At 48.7% G+C, this 12,115-nt stretch overlaps 1 protein-coding gene across 2 annotated transcripts in view; it reads left to right on the forward strand.

Moving 5' to 3' along the window:
- The first annotated feature begins 2,059 nt into the window (after positions 1 to 2,059).
- USP40 (ubiquitin specific peptidase 40) overlaps positions 2,060 to 12,115 on the forward strand; it is a 75,764-nt gene continuing 65,708 nt past the window's right edge. For both annotated transcript variants that reach the window (XM_029069008.1, XM_029069009.1), the window contains exons 1-3: positions 2,060 to 2,086; positions 5,768 to 5,989; positions 10,153 to 10,220. In XM_029069008.1, the coding sequence (XP_028924841.1) occupies positions 5,785 to 5,989; positions 10,153 to 10,220 (273 nt within the window). In that variant the 5' untranslated portion in view covers positions 2,060 to 2,086; positions 5,768 to 5,784. The remainder of the gene's footprint in view (positions 2,087 to 5,767; positions 5,990 to 10,152; positions 10,221 to 12,115) is intronic.

Genomic DNA, 12,115 nt, shown 5'->3' on the forward strand with positions numbered 1-12,115 from the left:
GGCGAGAGAGTCGAGATGAGTAGAGAGGGTGGAGTTGAGAGTTGTCTCACGTGAGGCTCACGGTTAATCTCCATTTTACAGATGAGGTGACTGAGGCCCAGAGAAGTGAAGTGACTTTGTGGCTCAGTGGAAAGAGCACGGGCTTGGGAGCCAGAGGTCATGGGTTCGAATCCCAACTCTGCCCCTTGTCAGCTGTGTGACTGTGGGCGAGTCACTTCACTTCTCTGTGCCTCGGTTCCCTCATCTGTAAAATGGGGGTGAAGACTGTGAGCCTCCTGTGGGACAACCCTATTCCCCTGTATCTACCCCAGCGCTTAGAACAGTGCTCTGCACATAGTAAGCGCTTAGCAAATGCCAACATTATTATTAAACTCACACAGTCGACAAGTGGCAGAGGCGGGATTAGAACCCATGACCTCCGACTCCCAAGCCCGGGCTCTTTCCACTAAGCCCCGCTGCTTCTCGACACATGGACACACACTTCATGGACGCAAAGCACCCCACTCTGTGCCACATTCATAGGGGTCAGGGTGACAAAGGAATGAAGGAATGAATGCCTGAAGGAATGAAGGAATGACTGACTGACTGACTGACTGACCCACCGAATGACTGACTGAATGAAGGAATGACTGACTGAGTGAATGAAGGAATGAAAGAATGACTGACTGAATGACTGACTGACTGACTGAGTGAATGAAGGAATGAAAGAATGACTGACTGACTGAATGACTGAAGGAATGAAGGAATGACTGGCTGACTGACCGAATGGCTGACTGACTGACTGACCGAATGAAGGAATGGCTGAACGAAGGAATGAAGGAATGAATGAATGACTGAATGAATGAAGGAATGACTGAACGAAGGAAAGAAGGAATGACTGACTGACCGACTGACTGACTTGAGTGAATGAAGGAATGAAAGAATGACTGACTGAAGGAAGGAAGGAAGGAAGGAAGGAAGGAAGGAAGGAAGGAAGGAAGGAAGGAAGGAAGGAAGGAAGGAAGGAAGGAAGGAAGGAAGGAAGGAATGACTGACTTGAGTGAATGAAGGAATGAATGACTGACTGAATAAATGAAGGAAGGAATGAAGGAATGAAGGAATGACTGACTTGAGTGAATGAAGGAATGAAAGAATGACTGACTGACTGAAGGAAGGAAGGAATGAAGGAATGACTGACTGACTGACTTGAGTGAATGAAGGAATGAAAGAATGACTGACTGACTGAAGGAAGGAAGGAATGAAGGAATGAAGGAATGACTGACTGACTGACTTGAGTGAATGAAGGAATGAAAGAATGACTGACTGACTGACTGAAGGAAGGAATGAAGGAATGATTGACTGAATGACTGATTGAATGAAGACTCCCGCAGGAGTACTGAATGAAGGAAAGCCGATGGGGCGGCGCGGGGGGCGGAGGAGGGGGAGGGAGGGGAGGGAGGAGGGGAGGAGGGGAGGGAGGAGGAGGGGAGGGGGAGGAGGGGAGGGGGAGGGGGGAGGGGAGAAGGGGAGGGAGGAGGAGGGGAGGGGGAGGAGGGGAGGGAGGAGGAGGGGAGGGGGGAGGGGAGGAGGGGGGAGGAGGGGAGGGGGAGGAGGGGAGGGAGGGGGGGAGGGGGGAGGGGAGAAGGGGAGGGAGGAGGAGGGAGGGGGGAGGAGGGGAGGGAGGGGGGAGGGGGAGGGGAGAAGGGGAGGGAGGAGGAGGGGAGGGGGGAGGGAGGGAGGAGGAGGGGAGGGAGGAGGGGAGGGAGGAGGAGGGGAGGGGGAGGAGGGGAGGGAGGAGGAGGGGAGGAGGAGGGGAGGGAGGAGGGGAGGAGGGGAGGGAGGAGGGGAGGAGGGGAGGGAAGAGGGGGGGGAGGGAGGAGGGGAGGAGGGGAGGGGGAGGGGGGAGGGAGAAGGGAGGGAGGAGGAGGGGAGGGGAGGGAAGAGGGGCGGGGGGAGGGGGGCGGGACTTCCGGCGTGTGGCCGTGCGTGTGCGCGGGGGCCGTCGGGAGTTGTAGTTCCGGTCCCGGGCCCTTCCGGCCTCCGGGGGGCGGGGCCCCGCATCGACATGGCGGCGGCGGCGGCGGCGGCGGCGGCGGCTCGCTAGTCCGTAAGTGGCCCCGCCGCGGCATTCGCACCCACGACCTCCGCCTCCCCAGCCCGGCCTCTTTCCACGGAGCCCCGCCGCTCCTCTGTCCCTCTCTCCTTCTGCTTCCCGGCGGCTCCCCCAAGGCCTCCGCAACTCCTGCCCTCTCCGCCCCCTCCCCGGGACCCCGGGACTTCATAACGTTGGTGTTTGTTCAGCGCTCACTAGGTGCAGAGCACTGTGCTAAGCGCTGGGGGGGGGGGGGAGACAGGGTCATCAGGTCGTCCCACGTGGGGCTCCCGGTCTTCATCCCCATTTTACAGATGAGGTCACCGAGGCCCAGAGAAGGGAAGTGACTTGCCCGAGGAAACACAGCTGACAAGGGGCCGGGCTGGGATGAACAATAATAATAATAATGTTGGTATTTGTTAAGCGTTTACTATGGGCAGAGCACCGTTCTAAGCGCTGGGGGAGATCTAGGGTCATCAGGTTGTCCCACGTGGGGTGCACAGTCTTAATCCCCATTTTACAGATGAGATCACTGAGGCACCGAGAAGCGAAGCGACTCGCCTACAGTCACACAGCTGACAAGTGGCGGAGCCGGGATTCGAACCCATGACCTCTGACTCCCAAACCCGGGCTGTTGCCACTGAGCCTCGCTGCTTCTCTATTGCTCCCTCCTTCTGCTTCCCTGCGGATCCCCCAAGGCCTCGGCTTCTGCCCCCGCCTCGCCGCCCCAAGTCCTGGGGTCTCTGCCCCCTCCCCTGGGGACCCCAAGATTTCATAATCCTGGTATTTGTTAAGCGCTTACTATGTGCAGAGCACTGTTCTAAGCGCTGGGGGGGATAAAAGGCGATCAGGTTGTCCCACGTAGGGCTCACCGTCTTCATCCCCATTTTCTGATGAGGTCACTGAGGCCCAGAGAAGTGAAGTGGCTTGCCCAAAGTCACACAGCTGACCAGCAGCGGAGCTGGAATTAGAACCCTCGACCTCTGACTCTCAAGCCTGGGTTTGTTCCACTTAGCCACGCTTCAGGCCTCTGCCCCATCCCTGGGACCCCTAGACCTCGGGTCTCTGCCCTGTCCCCTGGAGACCCCAAGTCCTTGGCTTCTGCTCCGTCCCTGGGACCCCGAGACCCTGGGCCTCTGCCCCGTCCCTGGGACCCCAAGTTCTCAGGTCCTTGCCCTGTCCCCTGAGGACCCCAGGTCCTTGGTTTCCACCCCATCCCAGGGATCTCAAGTCCTCGGGCCTTCTGCCCTGACCCCTTCGGACCCCAAGTTCTTTGCTTCTGCCCCGCCCCTGGGACCCCGAGACCTTGGGCCTCTGCCCCATCCCTGGGACCCCAGGTTTTTGGGTCTCTACGCTGTCCTCTGGGGACCCCAAGACTTCAGGCCTCTGCTCCATCCCTCGACCCCAAGACCTCGGGCCTCTGCCCCGTCCCCTGGGGACGCCAACACTTGGGGTCCCTGCCCCATCCCTGAGACCCCAGGTTCTTGAGTCTCTGCCCCGTCCCCTGGGGACCCCAAGACCTCGGGACTCTGCCCTGTGGCCTGGAGACCCCAGGTCCTTCCCATCTGCTCCGTCCCTGGGACCCCAAGACTTTGGGTCTCTGCCCCATCCTTGGGACCCCAGGTTCTCGGGGACTCTGCTCTGTCGCCTGGGGACCCCGAGTCCTTTGCTTCTGCCCTATCCTTGGGACCCCAAGTTCTCGGGACTCTGCCCCGTCCCCTGGAGACCCCAAGTCCTTGGCTTCTGCTCCGTCCCTGGGACCCCAAGAGCTCGGGCCTCTGCCCCGTCCCTGGGACCCCAAGACCTCGGGCCTCTGCCTTGTCCCCTGAGGACCCCAAGTCCTTGGCTTCTACCCCATCCCAGGGATCTCAAGTCCTCGGGCCTTCTGCCCTGACCCCTGGGGACCCCAAGTCCTTTGCTTCTGCCCCGTCCCTGGGACCCCAAGACCTTGGGCCTCTGCCCCATCCCTGGGACCCCAAGTTCTCGGGACTCTGCCTTGTCCCCTGGAGACCCCAAGTCCTTGGCTTCTGCACCTTCATTGGGACCCCAGGTCTTTGGGTCTCTGCCCCATCCTTGGGACCCCAGGTTCTCGGGACTCTGCCCTGTCCCCGGGGGACCCCAAGTCCTTTGCTTCTGCCCCATCCCTAGGACCCCAAGACCTCGGGCCATTGCCCCATCCCTGGGACCTCAAGTTCTCAGGCCTCTGCCTTGTCCCCTGAGGACCCCAAGTCCTTGGCTTCCACCCCATCCCAGGGATCTCAAGTCCTCGGGCCTCTGCCCCACCCCTGGAGATGCCCTCCAGTCTTGGAGGCCCACCCCTAGTGGGTGGGGGCAGGGGAGGGACAACAAAGAGGACCGAACACTGTTCCCCGGTTTGGATTGACTCATGTGGCCCAGATGGAGATAGGATCCAACTCAGATTTTCTGACTCTCCATCGATATTTATGGAGCACTTGTCTTGTGCAGGACACTGTAGTAGGCATATGGGAGACTGTGGTAAAAGTAAAGGACGCAATCCCTGCCCTCAAAGAGCTTAAAGTCTTATGGGATGTCAAGTTGAGTGCACATAGTGGGGGTAGGAGAAAAGCCTCAATACATCTGGCAGTAGCGCAGAGTACGTAAATTGTCGTTTACTTAAGGGTAAAGTGTGGCTGTATTTGTATTAATGCTACAAGTGCCTTTTGGAGTGACGTGATTTACTGTGGGGGAAAGTAATAGCGAGTAATAATAATACTTATGGCATTTGTTAAGCACTTACTATGTGCCAGGCACGGTAACAAGTGATGGGGTGGAGTGCACAGTCTCCATCCTCGTTTTACAGATAAAGTAACTGAGGGACAGAGAAGTGAAGTGATTTGCCCAAGGTCACACAGCAGACAAGTGGAGGAGCCGGGATTAGAACCCGTGGCTTTTTGACTTCTTGGCCGTGCTCTCTCCACTAGGCCAGGCTGCTTTCCCTAAAATTATCTCCTAATCTTCCCTTTCCCCAGCTTTCCCCTCCTTCCCCAAATCACTTGTCTTCCGGCAGAATCCCCACCTCTTAGAAGAATTGAGTTTTATGAGAGGGAATTTATAAAGCTTCATTAAAACAGAGTGGACAAAGGATCAGGGTTCTCTCTGTTTTTCTCGATCAAAAGAGACTCAATTAAGAAGTATAATGCTCCTTGCGAGTAGGGAACATGCCTATCAACTCTGTTGTAGCGTAGTCTCCCAAGCCTTTAGCACAGTGCTCTGCACACAGTAAGGGCTCAATAAATATCATTGATGGATAAATGACTTGGTTTACAAGGTTAGCTTTGGGTTAGGCACTCCTGTGAAAATCAGAGACGAATAATTTTTGTCCGAAAGTCTGCACATTAAATACTTTTGTGGCCAAACGGAATATTACTTTTGCTTAATTAGTGTGGAAAAGTCAATCGGTCGGTGGTATTTATTGAATGCTTACTGTGTGCAGAACATAGTACTAAATGATTGGTGATGTACAATATGAAAGAGTTGGTTGACATATTCCCTGCCCACAACGAGATTACAATCTAGAGGGGGAGGTGGAATAGAGTTGCAGAGCGTGTCAGAACATTTTTGGTGAATGATTTATATATTCGAAATGTGGATGCCCCCCAGAATGTCTCGGCTCGATTTAGTGGAGGGGCGATTTATGATGTGTTTTTAAAACTGATCTTGTGTTTTCTTTTAAAGGGCAAGATAATTTCACAATGTTTGGTGACCTGTTTGACGAGGATATGTACTTTGGGTCAAACGATAATGGGATGAATGGTAATAAGACAAAATCGAAGCCGAAAGATGTCGATCCTCCAGCTCATAGGGAGTTCACCAATTTAAGTGGAATCAGAAATCAGGGTGGCACGTGTTACCTCAATTCCCTCCTCCAGACTCTTCATTTCACCCCTGAATTCAGAGGTATGGCCTTTTTAAAACCAACATTTCGATGGTTATTATGTAGTATTTTTCACATGGAGCATGCATTACTTGTGTAAAGTCATACTCTCCAGACAGCTATCTAGTTAATACAGTCACTCATCCTATCCTACCTAGATTACTGCATCAGCCTCCTTTCTGTCTTTCCCCACTCCAGTCCATCCTTCATGCCGCTGCCCGGATCATCTTTCTACAGCAACGTTCAGGACGTCACCCCCCTCCTCAAAATTCTCCAGCGGTTGTCTGTCAAACCTCCGTTTCAAACAGAAACTCCTCACCGTCGGCTTTAAAGCACCCCATCACCTTGCCCCCTCCTACCTCAACTCACTGCTCTCTTTTTATAACCCAGCCCGCATACTTGGCTCGTCTGGTGTTAACCTTCTCATTATTCCTCAATCTCTTGCCACCGACTCCTGGCCCACATACTGCCTCTGGCCTGGAATGCCCTCCCTCCTCAAATTCGACAGACGATTACTCTTCCACCTTCAAAGCCTTACTGAAAGCACATTTCCTCCAAGAGGCCTTCCCGGACTAAATCCCTCTTTTCCTCTTCTCCCACTCCCTTCTGGGTCACCTTGACTTGTTCCCTTTGCTCTCCCCCCGACGCCCAGCCTCATAGCACCTATGTATAGTTCTGTGATTTTATTTATTTGTATTGATGTCTGCTTCCCCTCCCCCAGCTCGTTGTGGACAGGGATTGTCACTGTTTATTGTATTGTTCTTTCCCAAGTTCTTAGTACAGGGCTCTTAATATCTTATGGGATGTCAAGTTGAGTGCACATAGTGGGGGAAGGAGAAAAGCCTGAATACATCTGGCAATAGCATAGAGTACATAAATTGTCATTTACTTAAGGGTAAAGTATGGCTTAATAAATACGATGGAATGAATAAGTTGAAGTGGAACCTGATCAGTTCCTATTGCCTAGTCTTGAGAATTATAATCATCACTGTTCATGGTATTTATTAAATACTTATACGCCAAGCTCTGGGCTAAGAGCCGGGTTAGATTCAGGATAATCAGGTTGGACACGGACCCTGTACGTCATGGGGCTCACAGTCCAAGCAATGGGGAGTTGCAGTTGAGGAAACTAAGACCCAGAGTCGTTGTGACCATCCCAAAGTCATGTAGGTGGCCAGTGGAAAAGTCTGAACTAAACCCTGGCACTCAACTCCAAGCCCCAGCCTTGAGTCTGCATAGGAGAATGGATGGCTGGTTAGATGGATGAGGGCATTTGTTAAGCGTTTACTGTGCGTCAAACACTGTTCTAAGCGCTGGGGACGATGCATGTTAATTAGGTTGGACACAGTCCCTCTGTCTCTCATGAGGCTCACAGACTTTAAGATAGTAACGGGCAAGGGACGTATCTGCTAATTTTGGTGTATTGTAATAATAATAATGTTGGTATTTGTTAAGCGCTTACTATGTGCAGAGCACTGTTCTAAACGCTGGGGTAGATACAGGGTAATCAGTTTGTCCCACGTGAGGCTCACAGTTAATCCCCATATTACAGATGAGGTAACTGAGGCAGTAATAATAATAATTACGATATTCATTAAGCACTTCCTATGTGCCAGGCACTTTACTAAGCTCTGGGGCAGGTTCAAGCAAATCAGGCTGGATACACTCCATGTCCCACATGGGGCTCACAGTCTTAATCCCCATTTTACAGATGAGGTAACTCAGTCACAGGGAAGTTAAGTGATTTGCCCAAGGCCACACAGCAGTCAAGTGGCAGAGCCGGGATTAGAAGCCACGACCTCCTGACTCCCGGGGCTTTGCTCTGTACTCTCCAGTGCTTAGCACAGGGCTTTGTGACCACACCACAAAGCACACTTTCTTTCATGAAGTATGAGAATTGTTTGGATTAATACGCACTCAAAATTGAAAGGTGAGGTAACAAAGTCTTCATGTGTTTAATTTAAACCTGTTTCATTTTATTTTGTCTTCACTGCAGTAGGAGAAAAGCAGGTCAGCATCTTCTCTAAAAACTTCATCTAATTCGAGACAATTTGAAGTCACCCCATAAGCTTTATAGGCTTATTTTACAATTGATTTTTTGGTTATTTTTGCTCTTCTCTGGACCCCATTAGTAAAAGAGCAACATCCTTTTGAAAATGTAATAAAACTGGACTGAGCAGAATTGCTTCTTCTTAACTCACTTGCAGGTCAAACTTATGTTCATTCATTCATTCCATCATTTTTATTGAGCTCGAAGCACTAAGTGCTTGGGAGAGTACAGTGTAACAATAAAGACACATTCCTTTCCCACAACAAGCTTGCAGTCTATGTTGATATCCCATGTTAGGATATTGACTTTTTCATAACGGCACTCACCTTGTGATTTTTATGTAGCTCTTGGTCAATTATGCACCTCACTTTACCACATTCCATATCTACAGGGTGTGTTGAATTTCACCCACTTCTTACACAACCATTTTTTTTCTGGGGGTTTTTTAAAGTCTATATGAAATCATTTTCATTTTTCCCCAAAATCTAACAATCCCACCCAGCTCACACATCTAAGCGGACATCCAATTTCCATGTCTGTCACTAGTGCAGAGCAGATGTGCAATACAGCTGATTGCAGGAGCAGTTTCTGTGAATAACCGAGTAGTAAGTTTTGCCTCAATGTGATATAGGCATTGTACCCCAACTCTTGGAGGTGGCTCTCATGCCACCTGTGCAAGCATCTAATAATATACAAATACCAACATTATTGTTCTTATTATTAGAACCCACATCCTCCGACTCCCGGGCCCGGACTCTCGCCACTGGGCCATGCTGCTTCCCATGCTGTGACAGCACCTCAAGAAACCACCCAAGGCCGGGAATGGAGAGATTTTTCCTTAGATCCCTAGAGGGGAAAGATGCGGGATTAAGAGAGAATAGGCCTTTCCAGACTGAGCTTCCCCTTTTCCCTCTGCTCCCTCTCTGCTTCCCCTTCCCCTTCCCTCAGCTAATCCCCCTTTCCCCCCCTTTCCCTCTGCTCCTCCCCATCTCCCTTCCCCTCCCTCAGCAATGTGCTCATTTGTACATATTTTTATTACCTTATTTATTTTGTTAATGACATTTACAGCCCCTTGATTCTATTTATCGTGATTAAGTTGTCTCGTTTTTTGTCCGTCAGTCTCCGCCGATTAGACTGTAAGCCCGTCGATGGGCAGGGACTATCTCTATCTGTTGCCGAATTGTCCATTCCAAGCGCTTAATACAGTGCTCTGCATATAGTAAGCGCTCAATAAATACTATCAAATGAGCCAAAAATGAAATGAAATAGTATACGCAAGAAGACCCTGTCTCAGTTTAATGAGAATAGCCTCAATCTATCAACCAGTCTGTCATATCTATTGAGCACTTAACTGGGTGTAAAGCACTGTACCAAGTGTTTGGAAGAATAGAGCATAACAGAATTCGTAGACACTTTCCCTACCCACGTGAGTTTACGTGTTTAGAGGGGGGAAATAGTTTAAAGTTAAAAGTTTAAAGGATTTAATCAGATCTCAGAAATCAACAAGTTGGAAAAAGCTGTGAATTCAAAAGCTTTGTTGAAATCAAAGCAGAATACCTCTCCTGCTTAACCTTTGCCTGCTATCACGATCATTGATGGAGATTAAATTTTTCAGGCATGATTTACTCTTCCTTTTTTTGTTTTGCATCCTTTTACTTAAAGCACTTCAGAAAACAGTATTATGCAAGGTATTACTATGTAAAGTCCGAGTTGGATGAAATTGTGCTGTAAATTAGAATACATTTTGAAATTTGGAAACCATTTTAATTTCCCACTTCTGTCAATCAGTGGTATTTATTGAGTGCTTACTGTATGCAGAGCACTGTACTAAAGACCTGGGAAAGTATAATTCAACAGAGCGCTGGACACGTTCTTTGCCCACAGAGAGTTTACAGTCTACACGGGGGGACAGACTAAAAACAGTATCCAAATTTCAAGATTATGAATGTTGTGGTAGGGATTACCAGAGTTTTATGGTGAAAATATTTGTGGAAACTAAATGTGCAACAATTTTATAGCATATCAGTTTTCTAGAAAGGAAGGTGTCAGAATGCTTTTCTTACAGTGGCTAAGCTGTGATGGCATCTTCATTGGAATAGTGTTATTTGGATATGTTTCTTTTTTTTTTTTTTACAGAAGCACTATTTTCTCTTGGTCCAGAAGAGCTTGGTTCTTTAGAAGATAAAGATAAACCAGGAGCAAAGGTAATGAGCTAAACTTTATAATACACGGATCCATTTACTCTGTGGGAATTAACATTTTTCTTATTTATGGTTCACCAGATCTTTCTTTTGCTATCTCGAATTGACTTTAGTCTGTTCTTCGGCAGTGCTACTTTAGCTGAATTCATTGGCAGGGTAGTTTTTGCTTTTAGCTAAATTATCTAAAATTAAAGCTTGCTATATTTTGCAAGCAAACTCCAAACTGTCAACTAAAACTTGGGGAAATATGTACTTTTTTCCTTTGGTAAAATTACTTTTACAAAGCAAATGATTCCATTATCAGAAAAAGGAACTCCTATTTTTAATCCTATTAAGGTATGTAGGTACTACTGTGTTTAGAGATACACAGCACAGAGTAAGAAGGAAAGTTCTGCCTTTCTAAGAAGTTGCACTTTGTCAAAGCAGCCTCTTGCCATGGTTGGAGTTGTGACTGGATGGACCAGGGATTAGCAGGCTCAGCTGTAATAGGCACATAGAAAATGAGCAGGACACAAAACCTTTAACAGAATGATGAACGTTTTCTGTAGGCATTTTATCAATCTGCCTTTTTTAATTTTGAATCCAGACCTTTCTTAACTCTGACTTCTCTTCTTCTTCTCAGACCAGGCCCCCCTCCATTTTCACTTCAGGGCTTAGCAGGTTTTTCCAGGGTGAGGTAGCAGTAAGGGTAGGGAATGGTGCTTGCTTATTCATCATAAATGTAAAGTTTTAATAACATTATTATTGCTGTTATTCTGACATTTATTAAGTGTTTACTCTGCTGAGTGCTGGGGTGGATACAAGGTTATCAGATGGATATAGTCCTTCTCCTACATGGGGATCACAGTCAATTTCATTCCCATTTTGCATATGAGGAGACTGAGGTGCGGAGAAGTTAAATGACTTGTTCAAGTTCCCACAGCAGGCAGTGGCAAATCTAGGACAAGAACTCAGGACTCCTGAGATCCGGTCCCGTACTCTTTCAACTGGACCACGCTACCTCCCCTTGGTTCATAGTGAAGAGTCCAGGCTCTGGGTCATCTCCAGGGACTAAGAATAAATTGGATCCTTAGACCCACCGTAGAGGCAATTCAACACCTGATGGGTTCCTGGTCCTCACCCGTCTTCTGAGCCCATCCCAGAACAGCATATGTTCCACGGTGGAATAGCGTATGTTCTCGGTTGGATGATTGAATGCCAACAGTTTACTTCATCCTGGTCGTAATATGTCCCCACGGGCTCAACGACATCACATTTAAATAGGCACGCTTAATCTAAAACTAACAGAATCAGAAATTCATAATATATTTCGTTATTTTATTTCATATTATCAAGTCGATCCATGAACGTAACATCTACAGACACTTTTTCTCTTGGGGACAGTAAATAGGAATGAATCCTTTAGTATGGGAATTTGAAAACATCTTCCAATGAAAACTGAACCTTTATTTGTTGCTCAGACTATCGGTGAGCTGTGCCAGCTAATGTCTGACCCAGTTTGTAGGACATGTGAATAAATCGATCAATCCTGTCTCTTGAGCACATACTATATGCAGAGCATGATCCTAAGCGCTGGGAGAGTACAGTACAACAGAGTTAGTAGGTACATTTCCTGCCCACCGCGAGCTCACAGTATGGGGAGACAGACATTAATGTAGGTAAATAAATGACAAATATGTACATAAGTGCTGGGGCCGAGAGAGGGGTAAATAAAAGGAATAAATCAGGGTGATGCAGAGGAGAGTGGAAAACAGGAAATGAGGGCTTTACTAGGGGAAGGCCTCTTAGAGAAGATGTGCCTTCAATAAGACTTTGAAGTTGGGGAGAGTAATTGTCTGTGAGATATGAAGAGGGAGGGTGTTCCAGGCCAGAGGAAGGATGTGAGCGAAGGGTCGGTG

Source organism: Ornithorhynchus anatinus, chromosome 7 (genome assembly GCF_004115215.2).
Source record: "Ornithorhynchus anatinus isolate Pmale09 chromosome 7, mOrnAna1.pri.v4, whole genome shotgun sequence".
NCBI lineage: Eukaryota > Metazoa > Chordata > Mammalia > Monotremata > Ornithorhynchidae > Ornithorhynchus > Ornithorhynchus anatinus.